The 17100-nt window shown below is 50.2% G+C and overlaps 7 protein-coding genes across 7 annotated transcripts; 3 read left to right on the top strand and 4 right to left on the bottom strand.

The window, feature by feature from the left end:
• Positions 1 to 313: 313 nt before the first annotated feature.
• On the bottom strand, positions 314 to 1592 carry N7509_005026 (uncharacterized protein; the record flags this gene model as incomplete). The annotated part of the gene is made up of 5 exons (XM_056629663.1): positions 314 to 659; positions 722 to 883; positions 954 to 1010; positions 1088 to 1418; positions 1490 to 1592. 5 exons carry the CDS (start codon positions 1590 to 1592, stop codon positions 314 to 316), a joined length of 999 nt encoding a protein of 332 aa, XP_056488965.1.
• A 993-nt stretch (positions 1593 to 2585) lies between these two features.
• N7509_005025 (DOPA 4,5-dioxygenase family protein) lies at positions 2586 to 3452 on the bottom strand (the record flags this gene model as incomplete). The annotated part of the gene is made up of 4 exons (XM_056629662.1): positions 2586 to 2890; positions 3007 to 3064; positions 3158 to 3290; positions 3382 to 3452. 4 exons carry the CDS (start codon positions 3450 to 3452, stop codon positions 2586 to 2588), a joined length of 567 nt encoding a protein of 188 aa, XP_056488964.1.
• A 652-nt stretch (positions 3453 to 4104) lies between these two features.
• Positions 4105 to 5524, bottom strand: N7509_005024 (uncharacterized protein; the record flags this gene model as incomplete). The annotated part of the gene is made up of 4 exons (XM_056629661.1): positions 4105 to 4389; positions 4481 to 5160; positions 5225 to 5367; positions 5427 to 5524. The coding sequence occupies 4 exons, from the start codon at positions 5522 to 5524 to the stop codon at positions 4105 to 4107; spliced, it is 1206 nt and encodes a 401-aa protein (XP_056488963.1).
• A 205-nt stretch (positions 5525 to 5729) lies between these two features.
• On the top strand, positions 5730 to 6923 carry N7509_005023 (uncharacterized protein; the record flags this gene model as incomplete). The annotated part of the gene is made up of 3 exons (XM_056629660.1): positions 5730 to 6113; positions 6182 to 6401; positions 6499 to 6923. Coding segments are annotated over 3 exons (1029 nt in total), but the record flags the coding sequence as incomplete, so codon positions are not given.
• Positions 6924 to 7262: 339 nt separating this feature from the next.
• On the bottom strand, positions 7263 to 8145 carry N7509_005022 (40S ribosomal protein uS4; the record flags this gene model as incomplete). Its single annotated transcript, XM_056629659.1, has 5 exons — positions 7263 to 7674; positions 7765 to 7863; positions 7940 to 7958; positions 8039 to 8076; positions 8138 to 8145. The coding sequence occupies 5 exons, from the start codon at positions 8143 to 8145 to the stop codon at positions 7263 to 7265; spliced, it is 576 nt and encodes a 191-aa protein (XP_056488961.1).
• A 270-nt stretch (positions 8146 to 8415) lies between these two features.
• On the top strand, positions 8416 to 9220 carry N7509_005021 (60S ribosomal protein eL21; the record flags this gene model as incomplete). Its single annotated transcript, XM_056629658.1, has 4 exons — positions 8416 to 8451; positions 8572 to 8639; positions 8714 to 8761; positions 8890 to 9220. 4 exons carry the CDS (start codon positions 8416 to 8418, stop codon positions 9218 to 9220), a joined length of 483 nt encoding a protein of 160 aa, XP_056488960.1.
• Positions 9221 to 14019: 4799 nt separating this feature from the next.
• Positions 14020 to 14416, top strand: N7509_005020 (uncharacterized protein; the record flags this gene model as incomplete). Its single annotated transcript, XM_056629657.1, has 2 exons — positions 14020 to 14030; positions 14179 to 14416. 2 exons carry the CDS (start codon positions 14020 to 14022, stop codon positions 14414 to 14416), a joined length of 249 nt encoding a protein of 82 aa, XP_056488959.1.
• Between the last annotated feature and the right edge of the window lie 2684 nt (positions 14417 to 17100).

Raw genomic sequence — 17100 nt, 5'->3', positions numbered from 1 at the left:
TTTACCCTTGGGTTGGAGCAGGGCGCTTTGTTTTTTCTTTCTTCTCGGGCTCGGGCTAATTGTGGGGGGTTGGCCTATCCAGTTCAAGTTCGTTCCATCACGAGTAGAACCGACAAATTGGACCTCGGGACATCTTAGATAACTTGGGAGTTTCCACAATAAAAGCGATAGGACCTTATCCAGCTTGAATATCTTATCGATACGGAGACAAGATGAGTCCACAGTGACAATGTAGTATTTATAACTCTTGAAGCGTCTCCACTATAATGATAAAAGCCATCAAGCATGGGGTTGTAGGATCATCTGCATACCCCTACTCCTTCCCCACCCAGATTTTAAACGGAAGAACAATACAAGGAGTCGACGGACACACATGCTTCCGATCCAACGTCTTAAACTTCGGCCCATTCGGACCAGCGACATACTTCGCCTCGCCAAAGATCGACGGCTCCCCCGGCGGCTGGTCGTCTCCCCATTTCCCATTGAAGTTCACCAATCCCAACGGGGCACCAGGGCTAGCCGCTTCAAAGCTGCGGGTCGTCGTGTTATAAGTGTACGAATATGCATTGAAAACAGGGTCCCACTCAAGACCCCGGTCTGCGTAGTCCACGAGGAAACCATTAGGAAGGTTGACGCCGGGAATTGTATGATCGTGTTTTCTAGAACGATTAGTATGTATGTTTCAGGATGGGTATGCAGAAAGGTAAAGGAAGCATAGTACCCGGCAATAACATAGTTAGCGTGCGTGCCATTTCCAGAGTATGCGTATGGTCGGATTCCCTTTTTCTCCACTGCGCTGTAGGTGAACGCCTGGCCACTGGCGTGTTGGCTGTACCATATAGCCTGTGGGGCACCGTTGGAGAAGCGGATCATATTGTGTTCCCTGTTTCGGTTTGGCATCAGATAATGCTTGTTTTACTCTAATCTTTTTTGTGGTGGCTGAGCCAACTTACCAATCACCCATATGATCGCCAAATTCCAAGCCAAGCACCTTATCCCCCTTGTTATATCTAGATTCGCAGTGTCAGTAGAGTTTCTCTTCCCTTCCCGTTTATCATTTCATTGCCCCTTCGCATCAATGACGTACGCGTAGAAGTAAAAGTAGAACGCATCGATGTTTCCACTGCCATGATCTACCAAGACAATAACACTCCCAGACCCATTCGTCAAACGCCCTTGCTTATCCGGAGTGATACCTCTAAACCAAGCCGGTTCCGGACTAGCATCGATACCTTCGTGCGAGGTCAGGTAAACACTCGTGTTGCCCAGGTCATTAAGTTGGTCGAGATTATCCAGCGTCAATGGCGCCGGCGCGCTCGCGATAGTCGTCCAGTTCACCTGCGGGGTGGTATGGTCTAGTTGTTGTTGTAGATCGCTAGGCCGATATGGATCCTGGCTATGTAACCAGATGAGAGGTGCTGCAAAATACCAGTATTAATGGTACAAGTCGGAGTTGGAGTTGTGCAGCTGGTTCGGTCCAAGTACTTACCGTAGTCGTATACATACTGCGGGATGGTTGCGGCACCAACGGATGGAATGAAAGGCAGTACTGCCAGCGGCGCCACAAGCGCCAACCGGGAAATTAGATGCATTGTGTAAATCAGGAGATTGGATCGCAGCATCGATTCCAAGTCAAAGACTGGTTTTCAACTGAGCTTTGGACTCTTTATCTAGGAACGTAAGTATTAGTATGGGAATCACCAGTGACGGCTGTCACGCCCAAGCGGCACGCGCCTCTCCACCCACCAGTAGTCACCAAATAGCGATTTCGAATGCGACCATGTGAAGATTTAAGGTACTATCGCAGCTTCGAAGAAACTGAAAAAAAATCACAGAGGGGTTAGAAAATCAAAGAAGGGAAAAGGTGCGGCAGGGGCGATTCTCGGTAGCGTCACGTCTCTCCCTCCAGTTTTGCTCTATTCATCTAACACCATAGGTCCGATGAGGGTCATTCTTTAGGCTCATATAAAGCAAAATATTCGTGATCCTGGAGTCTGAAAGTGCGCGGAGGAAAATGTTCAAGCCTTGCGCGTGGCAGCCTCTAGGAAGGGATACCCTGGAATGCCACTGCTACCATCTTGCACGAATTTTCCATGCGGGCGACAGAACGAACAAGGAACAGCTGTCCATCTCGGAAATTGCGAGTGGGCGATATCCAATAGACATTGCACGGGTGAGCTGCATTAGTTCGAGGCTGCATCTGATCGGATGATAGGGCTGAGGGGATACTAGTACATCATAGATGGCTCTAGCGGGGGTCATCTGCCACGATCATCATCACAGCAAGAGCTGGAAGTAACCCTAGAATATGTATTATGTCTGAGTGATGCACAAGCTTATACCCAATATTCACTAGTATCACCTGGTACTCAGCTCCAACTTCAAAGAAAGGGAGACCAACAACAACTACAGGCCAACCATACATAGCGCTAAACCGAGCACCTCGGCCCTTCAAGTTCAAGTCCAACTTCAAGAATAATATGCAAACTAAGAAACCGAAACTAGCTCCATGAGATGATAATACTAGTAATTATCCAACAATGCATACTACATCAATCAAGTCCTATCAAAACTCACACACACACTCACAATTCACGCTGCTTCTCCTCTTCCTCCTTCTCCTTCGCCCTCCAAAGCTTAAAAAGCCTTAAATCCAACGGAATCTTATCCCCCAACCAAGTCGCCCGCTGCGTATGATTCCTCTCCTCCTCCAACGCACCCTCACCCAGCGTATTAGGATGCAAAAGCGCACTCAGCGGGCCTCGATTAATCACCAACCAAGGAACGAAAGCGCCGAATTGCGCGGGCGTGAAAATGTTTACTTCGAACATGGCGACTGGGTGTGGTCCGATGGGTTTGTCCCAGAAGGTGTAGACTCGGAGTTCGGGGACTATTTTCTGTCAGTGCTGCGCTTATTTAGGCCCCTTTTTTTCATAGCAAATGGAGTGCGTTAATGTGGTGGGGAGGAACTTGAACTCGGAGGAGGTGGGGGATACTGATACTGACATTCACGACGAATTCGTTCGTGGAGAGCTTTTGCGTAGGTTGCTTGGTCGGGGTTACCCTGATGCAGTCTTCGTGTCAGTACTGCAGGTGGTACGCTATTTATGACTTCCCTGCGCCCCGCAAAACGGCGTAGTCAAGTGCCCATCCTCACCTGGAAATAATAGATGTGGATGTCGAAGCCACCACGACGATCCTTGCTGAGAGGATCGGGGAATTCCTCGTAGGCTTTGCTCAGCTTGCCATGTTGGGGGTTCTTTAGGGACTTTCCATCCTCGTTGCGCTCGCTGTCAAATGCCCGGGGTGGTTAGTCTTGGTTTGTGGGATCATCGTGTACCTACTACTGGTAACTACTAACTACTAGTAGTGTGGACTCACTCGGATAGCGGCTCTAGGTTTTCGTAGCCTTCAAGTGGGGAGGGATATGAGTAGGCGAATGGATCCGACATTTTCAAAGGGATTCACACTGGATAGGCCACTTGGTTTCAAACTTAAACTAATTTGACTCGGAGGTGATATGAGTGAGTTGATGGTTTCAAGCGGCAGACGTTCTGGATAACAGCGGCGGACCCGGAGATATATATTCAATATCTGCGTTAAAGTTGTAGGTTTGTCGGAGTAAAATTGGTTTTGCAAAGAGCCAAAGACAAGAAGAATCTAATCAATCTTTGGAAATGCCAACTGCTGCCTAAGCATTAGAAATCCAACAGTGGTGTCTGCGATGTCGTCAGTAAAGAGGGCGCTCCCACCATACCTGCCATTGGGTGCAGGTGAGGGGCCAATTCCGCACTTTCTGACAAAGCCGCGGAACTGACACTCCAACTGATCATGTGATATTCTACTCGTACTATATTAATTGGATGCATTGAAGTTGAGAAAAGAGATGTAGTCATAAACACGGGATGGTTATTGGTAAATGTACTAGAATGCATGTTTGTCACAAAGGTAGAAAATGTCCTGGTATCTGAACCCCTTAACGCCTTTAAAACAGTCTCACAATGATGGTAACAATAATAGCCTTGTTGCTACGAGTCGCTGGGCGTCAGCCCGAACTTGGCAAGATTTGTTGATCAACACCTCCTTCACACCAACCGGAAGAATCTACCACAAGGCATGGACATCCGTATGCCCCTGATCGTCCACGACCTTCCCTCGGTCCCATTCACGGCCTTCTCCTTTCTTCGACCACCGTACATCTTCCGGTCTCTTCTCCCCGCTCGCTCCAGTGGAGGTTGTATTGTCCTTCCACCGCTCAATGATTGTTTCATTCAGGCCTGCCTCCCGTAGTCTCTCCTCTCCTTTTTGTTTCCACCGGGCACGGTCGCGCAAGGCCTCAAGGGCCATGTCCCAGTCATCTTCCCCGTTTCGAGGCCCGCGACAGGGCGTCTAGTTGGCCGATTTGACAGTAATTGATCGTCATCGGGCTGGATATCAGCCGTAGGATCGTAGTCCGGGGCGAAATGGGAGTCGATATTACTCGAGCTAGCTTTGTAGGCGCCCCGGCCACGCGAACGAACCGGTGCAGCGGATTCTCCGTTCGTCTGAGGCGGAAGAGGGCCAACCATATCTTCAAGAGGGTCTGATTCTTCCCTGTCATGTCGTTGGATCGAAGATTCGGGTTTGTGATTAATCTTCTCGACTGGATCGAGAGATGCTGGGTATTTTGACTCGTGTGAAGATCGGGTATCCTTGTCACGCCGCGGCCGTCGCTCCTCTTTCCTGCTCGACGGGGATGACCGGGCATTGGAAGGAGATTTATGATGACGCCGGCTGCGGTGAGGTTCAGCACTTCGATCTCGACGTGGGGAGCGGCTGCGAGACTCTGAGGGTCTTCGCCTTCGGTAAGTCGTTGACCTGTGACTGTCTCTGTACTCTTTGTCTCGACCTCTCCCCCTTGATCTATCTCGATCGTCGTCTCTCCGTCGTGTCCTGCGCTCTCTATCTCTATGGGTATCTCGTGATCGACTGCGGTCGTCGTCTCTTCGCCGATGTCTGCGGTCCCGATCCCGATCCCGGTCTCGGTCCCGGCCCGAGGATGGCGAACGACTACGATGGCGGTGGCTTTTCCGGTAGGAACGACTCTGGTCACTGCGCTGGCCATCGCGTCGACTGTCATGTCGACGATCGTCCCGGTGGGATCGGTCCGAGGTTCTCGTGCTAGAGTGACGTTCTCGTTCATGGACTCCAGGAGCTGGTGATAGCCTCTGAGAGCTCTGCTGACGGGAGCCCTGGTCCTTCAACTGGCGCATTCGGTCTCCTGCATCTCTCTCTTCTTTCCGCTTCAAAGCTGTGTTATGATTGTCCGTCTCTTTGATCAGATGTCGGAGGAACCGAGTGTTGGCTTTCGGTGCATTGGCAGATCGTCTGAAAAAATGTCAACTTTCTTGTATGGAAATGGGAGCAGGAAGGGGGATTGAGCATACTTCTGCGATTGATAAGCCCCGAGACCTTCCAACGAGTACTTCTTGGAGTTCTCTGCAGCCTCCTTTGCCATGAGCTGCGCGACATAGTCGTCGTCCATGATTGGGTGCGGGGTGGTGGCAAATCAAAACACCAAAGAGAACGGATGAAAAGTAGAGAGCAGAGAGATTCGCCTGAAAACTACCAACATGCCATCATAATGCAAGATTCCAAAGAAGACACAAACGCCTGCCCGTGTGGCGAGGTGGTAGAGGCAGCTTTGTTCTCAGGATGGCGACTGCCAGAATTCTGCCGTCTTGTTCCAGTCCCGCCGCCTTGTTATCAGTCGTCGCGATAGCCCGCGGGACTGGCCCGAGTCTATTGTTGATGCTCTACGCGGTCCTGCCATATGCTACGCAAATATTTCCCAGCAAACAACTGCCTTGCACCAAGTCTTGCCTACAAACAACCATTTTCGAAAACGACACCCCAAAATGTCGAATGGCTCAGACTCCTTTTCAGAGCTACAGCAGCTCGCGCAAGATCAAGGAGATCTAAAGAAACAACTTGCGATCATTCGCATTAGCGAGCCTATCTCCGACGTTGGCGACTTGATCGCTTCGCCTTCCAAACGAGGCTCCGACGTCTCTTTGTCCAACTTGAATGATCCGACACCTGCAGTCCTCGAAGCCGATCTAACGCACTACAAGGTACCGTCTACTCAAGCTCCTTTCTCTCCAACTGCTGTAGTCACTGACAATTTCTCGACAAACAACAGGAACTCTTCTCCAAACTTCGATTCTCCTACCTCGAGCAAGTTACCAAAGAAAAGTTCCTCCGCGCAATCGTCGGGGACCCGCCCCTCGTCGTCGGACACAATGAGAATGTAGAGTTGGAAACGCAACTAGCGGACGTGAAAGCAGAACTGAAGTCCCGAAAAGAAGAAGCACGTCTGATGATCGAAGAGATGGAGAGGATCGGGCGCGACTTAGCCAGCCGTGAGAATACCCCAATATCCCAGCTCAAAAAGAAAGAAAGAAAAAATACACGCATTGCGAACTGGTTTTGGCTAACCGCGATGCATGTGCTACACAGGCTACAAGAACGTCGAAGTTCAATTGACGCAGCTCTCGACTCTTCCCGAGTCCATTGAGAATCTCGAGTCCACAATTGCGGGTCTTAAAGCGAAGCAGGTAGCCGGTATGGACACTTCGGATCCTCGATCTTCACAAAACCTCCCGCTCCCGGCGACTGTATCACTGTTAGCTGAACGAGAGGCAAAGTTGGCGGCATTGAATCGCCAAATTGCCGCTGTCCAGAGTACGTTGCCGCGCAAGACTCGAGAAGCGGAAGCTATTGAAAGGGAATGTAGCGTGCTCGAGCGACGGAAAGCGGAGGCTATTGCCCAGGCACAGGAGGCGCAGCGGAAGAAGCAACAAGGTGAGAGTGATGGTCTGGAAGAGATGGGACGGTGGTATAGAGGGGCAGAGGAGACACTCAAGGAGATGGTGGGGGTGTAAGGGTGAGGCTCTGCGCTGACAAGCAAGTTCCTCTGGCTATCAATGACTACATGACGGAGCAACGAACGGGAATTGGAGATTGGGGATCAGGCGTTGAGGGTATACTATTTCTACTGTACATAATCAAAAGGGCATAACTATTTCGTGGTGCATGGGAAAAACATATGTTTCAAAGGAATTCGGGTCTCGAATTGAAGCCGTCTGGCTGTTTTTGATTCATTCAATTTGCATAAGCATACATAAGCGGCTATGCGGCAGTCGTCATGAACATTCCAGAGTATTGATCTGCCCAAAGCGAAACCCGACCGTACTCCTGTGTCTTCTTTTTTAGAGAGAAATTTACTCCTCATCCTCCTCCTCGGCCTCACCGTCACCACCGGCAGCGGCGGCGGCCTTCTTGCGGCGAACACGGCCGGGACGGCCGCCACCGAAGGGAGAGGTGAGAGCGAAGTCGATGTGCTTCTGGGAGTCCAGGCGGACCATGAAGGAGGGAACGTTGACGATCTGCTTGCCAACACGGATGTGACGCTGCTTGATCAGGACACGGGCGTGGTGGATGGACTTGGCGAGGCCAAGCTTGTAGACGCAGGTCTGGAGACGGCGCTCAAGGAAATCCTCGGTCTTCAGGGCCAGGACGTAATCGAGCTTCATGCGGGACTCGTCGAGGACACCGATACGCACAAGACGGCGGATCAGGGCGTTACCCTCGAACAGACGCTTGGGGTCCTTCTCATCGAGAGTGAGCAGCTCACTGGACGGAAGAAAGAGGTTAGTACAATGTTCACTAGACCCCAGGGTCTCCGGGTGACCCAATTGCAATCCAAAGATATATTCCACATACCGAGCAGCACGACGAATCTTAGAGAGGGTAAGCTGGACACGCCAGACCTCACGCTTGTTGCGGAGACCGTACTCTCCGACGACCTTCAGTTCAGAGTCACTAGATATGGGATTAGTATTGGAACACACGACATGACCAGAAGCACGCTTCTGATCAGTGGCCGGAGAGTACTAACAGACGGGCCGACTCGAAAGCTGCGATGGAATTAGTCTTGCGGTCTTCAATTTATTTTTTTTGCGATTGGGGAGTTTTTTCGCGCAGAGGTTTGACTTACGGCGACGGGGGACCTTGTAGGTCTTGGAGTAGACACGACTATATGGAAAACAACGGTTAGAACAATGCGACCGTATCGAACGATTTCGTCTATACTCACGGGGCCATGGCTGCTGGATGTCTGGGTTGGCGGCGGGATAACGATCAGAATCAAAGTGGTGAGGGTCGAATTGCTTCATCCACATTGCCTGGAAACCTAAGCGAGGCTAACCCGCTTTGGGAAGGTACGGGTCACGGGGCTAGCCCTTACCCTATGTCATGTGACACACATTCGCCAGCCGGGCGACTGTGTGTCTCTCCGCCGCCCCAAGAACATCTTTTGATGAAGGCTGTCCGTGTCGATTTTCCTCAACAAGCACCAACGACAACACCGCCGTCATGCCTCACTCGTACGGTCTGCGCGCCGGCACTCGGGTACGTTTGCGATCTACCCCCGTCGAAATTATCGAATTCTCGATCCCCTCACCACCAACGCCGACCTTGGGGCCCCGATATTGAAGTTGGAATGAATCGCTAACCACCTTCGACGAACAGTATGCCTTCAGCCGTAACTTCAAGGAGCACGGTATGATCCGTCTCTCCACCTACCTGAAGACCTTCCGGTATGAGCGTCAAACAAGACTCCCCGATTCGAAACGATTAAAGATGGAACGGTCATGCTAACGAATTTTCTTAGTGTTGGTGACATTGTCGACCTCAAGGTTAACGGTGCCGTCCAGAAGGGGTCAGTACCACCGAAATTTCCCCCCATCCATCGCACATACATCTTTCCTCTCCGACGAGGCATTTCACACCTCAAGCTCGCCAATGCGACATTGAAAATACATGGAAATCTGACAAGTTGAATTATAGTATGCCCCACAAGGTCTACCACGGCAAGACCGGTGTCGTCTACAACGTTACCAAGTCCTCCGTCGGTGTCCTCCTGTACAAGCGCGTCGACAACCGCTACCTCGAGAAGCGCATCAACGTCCGCATTGAGCACGTCCAGCACTCCCGCTCCCGTGAGGAGTTCATCAACCGCGTCAAGGAGAACGCCCTCAAGAAGAAGGAGGCCAAGGAGAAGGGTGTCCACGTTCACCTGAAGCGTCAGGCCGTCGGTCCCCGTGAGGCTCACACCATCAGCTTCACCGACAACGTTCCCGAGACCGTCGTGCCCATCGCCTACGACACCCACATCTAAGCGAGTCGTTTTGGTACTGGGTTCGGTGTGTGCGTGGTTGCTTGGTGTTTTTCCAGTTAAGGGTTTACAGCCGCTTTTTTAAACCCCCTTACCCGGGGTTGGAATGGACTTGGGCTGCATGAGACGACACGTGAAGGGTCTTCTGATGCCCTGGCACATCTCTCGCCTGTGCATAGATTCCCCGAATGAAACAAAAATCAAAAATTTCGAGTTCATTTAATCTTCTTCTTTTCCCTCTCTCTGCGCGTGCCCTTCTGTATGCTTTGGGTATGCTTAGTGCATGCTTTGCCCTGCAGGATTGTTCTAGACCGATGGTAGACGCCCGATCCCAACTGCTTGCTCACTTTGAACAGCCATCCGCCGCGATTTCCGCGACCATGAAGCAGTGCCCTTCCACCTCAATAGACCGATCTTGACCGCTCTACGAAGTAGTTTGGGGAGCTGTAGCACGCTTAGGCGGACAGAGAGCGCCACCAGGCATTCATAATGTTCTAGACCGAATGAATTCATGATCATCCCCTGCCAGCTTCGCCTTCGCAACGTAGAACTAGACGTCTAGACTCATCGACGTACAAGTCTGGGCTGGGCGGCTCCAACGCACAAGAGGCTTAGGCTCTAGCTAGCAAACCCCGCGAGTTAGTTACTACAACGATCACCCTTGGGATGAGATCATACACCCCTCAAGTAGAGTAATGATAAGTGCGGCAGAGCAGGAACTAAAGCCACGGTGAAAGGGTCCCCTGGCAAACAGATCAGATCTAGATCTTTAGAAGTCTAGTCGTGGCCATCAGCCCCCCTCCCCTCTCCACAAGCTTGACTTAGCTTCGGGCACTGCCACTACATAGCTACCAGCTACCAGCTACACCGACCTTCGCGCGGTGTGTCGTCTCAGGGCCTCGCGTGTGATCAAGTGCAAATGATCAACCTGATTTGTCTGTTATTACTAGGATATTGGAGCTAAAGAGTATCTAGTATGAGATTACGTTATGAAAGGGTGGGCAAAGAGTTGGACAGTCGGACAAATCGGACTTAACATCATGGATTGGAGGCTCGAGCCATCGCTCCCTTAAACTCCGCCTTGTGTTAGCAGCGAAGAAGGGAGGGACAGATCGTTTCTTTCCTTTCCAAATTCTGTTCTGTTCTCTTCTGTTTCGATCTGTTTCGTTCTGTTCCGTCCTGTTGTATGTACGGAGTATGTACACCGTACTACAGTTATTTTTCAACGCCAGTAATCCAGATTCAACACCACTAATCACACCAGGGGAAACCCCGAAATTTCGACCAAAGTGTTAGCAATACCGAGCTGCGTCGATGCGGCAAGCCGGTCCTCTAGGAAATTAAATATCTGGGGCATAAACTAATCGGAGATCACCACGATTGCGGTGGAGAGAGTGCAATCTTAGAAAAATTGAATGAAATTAAACCCCCCCCCAAACATACCATTGCTACAAATAATAATGATAATAATAATAATAATAATAATAATAATAATAATAATAGTATTATTATCATCACTCTAGAGGAGATGACAGTGAAATGAAAGTGGGAGGGTGGGAAAAAGGCAAATTCGCAGAAGAACCTGCACGAGTCGACTATCTGGGAGAAGTGTGTCTGATCCTGATCAGCAACAGTCGCTAAACTTGTCGGAAGGGCGGAAAAAAGAAGAAGAAAAAAAAGCCTCAAACGGCACATCCCCCAGAGTCGATCTGGGTTCTCGGCGCGGGGATGGTTTGCCACCACCAGTTCAGTGGAAGGAGAAAAGAGAACACCCCTCCTGCAACCACCTGTGTGACTTGGTGCCTGCATCTGCGTCCGAGTCGTACATCGGCCCTGAGTTGGGTTATTCGCCCGACTGCGAGTATGTACGAGTATGTACATGGTACGAAGTACGGAGTATTAACTCCTTGGTTAGTGGTACTCCGTCCTTGTCAACGGCGCCATCTAGAAAGGGCCGCGCGGATGCATCGAATAATTTCTTTTTCTCCCTCTGTAATTTGGGAAAAATGGGAGATTGGACCTTAGTTAGCAAGACCCACTAGACATCATGGCAGGCTTACGAGATTGGCGTTGCCGATCGTCGAACCAGACTACTAGTAGCAGGTATCTCCTTGTCTAAGTCTGGTCTGGCGCCGGCATGCATATCGGTGGAAGAACATGTTTGCGTTCACCTTCCATTCTATCCCATCTCGCTGAACCGATTGACTGGATGCCATCGGAGAACAGTTCGATTTGAGGAAGGAGGAAAATTGAGCGGTGGGGGCCATGGGCTTGGGGCTATTTTTGATTTTTGGCCCGATTTTCTCTTTGGTAAGAGTACTTTGTGCGTCGAAGAATGTACTACGAGTACAGTGTACACGCGCCTCCTTCCAAGGTTAGACTTTCGGGGCCTAGGACCGTTGTGTCACTGGCAGTAGGTTGTGGAGTACTCGGACTCGATCTCGAATTGGCAGGCCGGGCCTGGAGATAAAAAGCAATTTGGTATATAAATACTCTCGTATGCGTACATGCATAGTAGTATGTAATAGATACCTCCGAGGTTGACTGATGGGGGACGCGGCGTTGCGGTGTTTTTGTTAGTGGCTGCTGAGGGAGTGGTGAGAGACAAAAAAAAACAGGGAAGGGAAATGAAAGTGGTGCCACCGACATGAAAGAAGGAACTATTGAATTATCTCTTCATTTCGCACCATCTCAGACCCCGCACTCTTGCAGATGAGCCACATTCAGCCTCCTGTGGCTGACCCAATTGGTGGCTGTGCAGCTGTGCCCAAGGTTGATTATGGAGTTTACGATACGAAGCGGAAGGGTTTGTTAGTATTTGCACTGCCACTACTAGTAGTATAATATGACATATCTAGTTGACAGACAGTTCGCATGAACTCTTTGCCTTCTCTTTAATCGCTCGATTTACTCCTACTTTGAACCATCCCAACTCTCTTATTTTTCTTTTTCTTTTCTCAGGGACTCGAGACAGCTGACAGGATGGGGCACGAGGGTCCGGGCGTAAAGTATGTCGATCTCTCGCGATGGCGTCCTATCGGTCCGTCCATATCGATTTTCTCTCTTTTTCCTCTTCCTTTTCTTTTTTTTTTTTTTTTTTCCTCTCTTCCTTTCTCTTGGCGCCCATGCTTCTCTTGTTGGTTGATTTTTTCCTTTTTTTCTCTTTTTCTCTTTTGGTACTTTCTTGTTATCGTACACTGTACCCCTCTCCTAGCCAGGTAGGGCACGCGCTGCAGCCAGTCAACTCCCCCACCAAGGATCCTGCAGTTTCGCGTAGAAGATGTGGATTCTGGAATGTCCAGCGGCGGGAGAATTGTTCTCGAGTGTGCAGATCCCTGAAAGAAAAGTCTGGACCCCTGTTCTGGCATTCCTAGAACCACGTCGGCACCCACAGCGGTGGGTTATCTGACCCTTTCTCCTGGGTCCGCCTTGAGGTGTATGTAGTCTGGTGATGAGACAAGCACTAGGGGCTTCGATCTGCAGCCTTTGGTTTCAGAATTCTGACTCCGTACATTACTACATAGAATTGCGTCGCCACTTTTGCAACGCGAATCTTCTACCATACTAACGCAGGGAAGGCCCATTTCGCCTTGGGAGAGGGTTCGAGCGGTTGGGTAAAGAAGACCCGTCCACTTTGCCTGACAAAACCGAGGCTTCGAGGCTTAGAGGAGAGGGTTCAATACCCAGGTTGTGGTGTGGTTCTGATTAATGCTCTGTAGTGATCTGAATGATCCCTATAACCTATTTCACCGCCACACCCAACGGTCTTCATCAGGACCGGGGCGAAACCCCAGGCAGCCAGGCTCCCTTCTAACAATCTAGCAGTCTAGCAGCCACTAGCATATTCTGAACGCAAACATGCCATCTTAGATTCACGCCACCTTCCTCCCCTTCCTGAATCCTGATGCACACCGTAGATTTTACACCGACTTTCCCTGCTTCGTTCCTGCGGTCACGCATGCGCGGGTCGATCGAACACCCAAGAATTGGGTTTGGGTTGACACCCGGGGTTGTGGCGAGCATAACGGTGATTGGCAATGCCAGACACCCTGACCCTCCGTGCCACACAGTGGGTTTACACCTACTCCGTATCGTACTCCATAATAGGTGAACAGTAGTAGCTCCTGGGCTCTGATTGCCCAGATTCCCTCGGCGTGGCTGCATCTGCAGTATTGGCAGATGGGCTTATCGTCATAAATCGAGTGGGGAAAAAAAGAAATTTGTCCGATTTTTGACACAATCTCGACCAAAAAAAATGGAAATAAAATGAAATAAAATAATAAAACAATTCAAACGATTAAAAATTAAATTATTTCGCTCCTATTTCATTGAATCTCATTCAAATTCAGCCTAGTCTCGCAGGCAACTGTCTGCCCTGAAACCTTCTGGAAGCTATGCAATGATTTGCGAGACCCACCGATGACACTGGGTTGGAGTGCCCCCTTCGAACCCATACCCTCATGATGAGTGAGGTTGAACCCTGGCGATGAAGGGTGCAAAAGCCCGGGTTGAGAGAGAATAGGCGGCGATGCTGATAGAATTGGAAGCCAGAGATAGAAGATAAAATGCTTTTAAGTTGTCTCCATCCTCATTCTCTCTCTCTCTCTCTCTCTCCAAGAAGCACCTACAGTTCCCAAACACATTACACACTTGCGTGGAGAGTACAAACAGCTCTCCATTTCCACTACACCAGACGCTCTACTTGCGTCTCACTCGTCGCCGCGAAATTTCCAGGCCTACCGAGAACCATTGCATCCCTGAGCTCCTCAAACGATTTCCATCTTACCCCCCAATCTCCAAACATGAGTTCCATGTAAGTGCCTAAGCTATTGACGAACTTGCGCCACCCTAGTTATACCCCAGCCCGCACCACTGCAACCATAAATCCTCCAGTCTTGACCTCAACTCAATCACACCCTTAGCCCCGTCCTCCCCCTCTCACCTCTCTTCTCTTCCTACAGAAGCACTGCTAATAAAGTATGGCAAAGGTCCGGCATCGGCTCGTGGGCCCCCAAGAACCCTCCCTATGGCGGCGGCTCCACCACTACCAAGACATCCTCGAACACCACCTCTATCTCTATCGCAGACCGTCTCCCAAAAGAAAAAACTGGCAAATCGCCCATGCTTGAAATGTACCTGAGTGACTCTCCGCGTGCAGACCACTGGACACCGGTCAGCATTGCTAGTAGTGGACGTTGATTGCCTCCACTCCGACACAACACGAGGGGATGAAGATTGTACTCGATAGGTCGGGGGCATATACAACTTGAAGGCGCATGACATGATACGATTAGGAACATATTACGGACACGAGGTCAATGGGTGTATGGATATGGGATAGATGGGCGTTACTAGCGATTGAAATTGAAGCTGGAGCTGGGGGAATCGGCGGTCTCCTTGGAGTCACGGTCACTGGGTATGTGCAAGGCTCACTGGCACTTCCAAGGTTGTTGATGGTCGGGCGAACCCTCCAAGTCCTCGCCCTTCTTGCCCCAGGCCCCACTGCCACTGGGTGGAGCGGTTGGTTAATGAAGGGTTTGTTACTGGCACTTTGATCTTTTTTATTCGTGTTTTTGAAGTTTTCCTTTTTTGCTTTTCCTTTACTCTGCTCTATTTTTTCTCTTTTCTCCTTTTGCTTTTGCCCCTCCGCTTTTTCACTTTCCTCCTGCAGAGTTTCTAACTGATTTTTATTTGATTTTCTGATTTCTTTTTTCCTTCCCCTTTCCCTTTCTCTATTTTTTGTTCTTTTCTCCCCATCCTTATTCTATTTTGCGATCCACCGTGGAAAAAAACCACTATTAAACATATAGAGATAGAAGCCTACACGGGCGCGCTTTGTGATTTTATTTGCAATTTCAATATGAGTTTTCCCCCTACCTTTCTTCTACTCCCTGAATGATTGTAAATCTTGCACTCTCCCACATTTCAAGGGGGGGGAAAGGACGCCATGAGGTACACCGTACAAGCCTGCACATGGTGACTAGAGAGTGAAAGGCGAGGTTTCCTCGATCGCAATACAACGGGAGTTGGAGGACCTTGTCTTGCCAGTCGGTACTCCCTACTCCTCCCTAGTCAAGTCTCATCTCCTCCGGAACCTTGGGAGTTCCGGTCCCTGTGTATGCAGTAGAGTTTCACGCATTACATCTTACTTTGGCGGCCCGGGGAGTGGGTCACGATCTTTCCGGTCCAAGATGGACGAAGATCTACGAGTCGGCGATTTGCATTACTTGCATGCTTTGTAAACACGCGTCTTCCTGGGTAGGGCTGACGACTGCCAGCCATCTTCGGCATCCAGGGCGCACGGGGATGTAGTACGAATTACTCAAGATGACCATTGATCCGCATAGAAAGATCGCCAGTTTGCGCGGCCGAGGACGAAAAAAGCGCTCTTGGCTTAATCTTGGCTGTGTGTGTGTTTCCAAAGCCAACAGCCACGGGACAGGGGCCTTGTCTGTCTCATCTCAATCCTAGTCCGTATAGATCGAAGGGTGATCAGGGCGATCAGGGAAATTCGGGTCCGTGTCAGCAGGGATCATGGGACCAGATGATCGTAAGAAAAAAAAAGTAGGAGAAAAATTTATTAAAAGCCTTCGCGAATTGAACATTTCTTATTGGCGGTTTGCAGTGCAGCCAGCTCGGCCCCGTTGAAGGGAGACGCGGGCGTTGGAGAACCTAATTATACCTAGAATATCCTCACCACTCAGGAATGTGGTGGCTAATTTCTCCTAGTCAATCCCACTTGCAGTTGGCCTCAAACCAATGCTTATCCTGGTCCGGCCGATGGGATTGTCAGGAGGACGAAAGGGTTTTTCCTTCCTTGGGCCTGGTTTAATGCGATGATGCGGTGTGGATCCAACCATTGGAGGTCAATCTCGAGAATTGCGCGCTTTATCCGTACTCCCAATTCACTTTTCCACTTTTACTTCCCTTTTCTCCGGTCTCGTCTTTACTAGGTGTGCTTGCGCCCGTTCACGCCTCACTCATCAACCAACCACTTGACATCGTGTGTGTGCCCCACTGCGAAGTGCCCGACAGGGACGCTTGATCACTGGAAGTGTTAGAGAGTGTTCCCGAGGCCGTCACGTATTCCCCGGTCGCAAGCCAATCTCTCTCAGTCCGGTCTTTTGTTCCTAAAACCCGGAAGGAATGTTTACGCGGCCTTGTCCTTGCCAATACGAGGTTGTGGATTCTATGTATTTGTTTGCCAGTGTCGGAGGGGAAAGTCCCCCACGATCTCCTTAATGCAAATCCGCCAGGCTTAGATCGTGCTAGTTAATCGTTTGTAGAAGGTTGATGTCACCGCTCCTCCGGGCGACCCTTGTCCTAGTCGGCATGGTGTATAATTGAAATACCCTTGTTATTATTACTAGTGCAATTATCGGTTTGGCAGGAGGGAAAAGGGGGCCCGGAAAAGAAACAGATCAAATGACTTCCCTGTCAATACTGACTTTCAAAAGTACTCCGTAAGAGCCTCTGTATGGAGGAGTCTAAGCGACGAACTCATGGTCAAAAGGACAGCCGGGATCTTCGGTGAGCGTTTCAAGAGCATCGCGGTAGTTTCACGTGAAATCCGCAGCCCATTTACGGCTCTTTACACGACTCCGTACACGTTGCCTCACTCTTCGCTGGTCGGGAACTGGGGGCCCCAGCGTTCTCCCCAACTACCGAGACCCGGGAGGTTCGTTTTATCCTCGTCGAAAATCCATGATCTGCAATGTATTTCAATGTATACACTGTACTTGGTACGATAGCGGATAGGGTATTCACGGTACCCCGTCATTTGCCGAGACTTTCCTTGTTGTCCCTTCCTGATGACCTGGCGAAAAGCGCCCGATTGGAGTGAACCCCTCTTTCGATGCCCTATCTTACGGAGATGAGAGATC

Source organism: Penicillium cosmopolitanum (assembly GCF_028827165.1).
Source record: "Penicillium cosmopolitanum strain IBT 29677 chromosome Unknown utg000006l:49.0-5199605.0:1.0-5204138.0, whole genome shotgun sequence".
In the NCBI taxonomy this organism is placed as follows: Eukaryota; Fungi; Ascomycota; class Eurotiomycetes; order Eurotiales; family Aspergillaceae; genus Penicillium; species Penicillium cosmopolitanum.
This window is presented reverse-complemented; position numbering and strand designations above follow the sequence as displayed.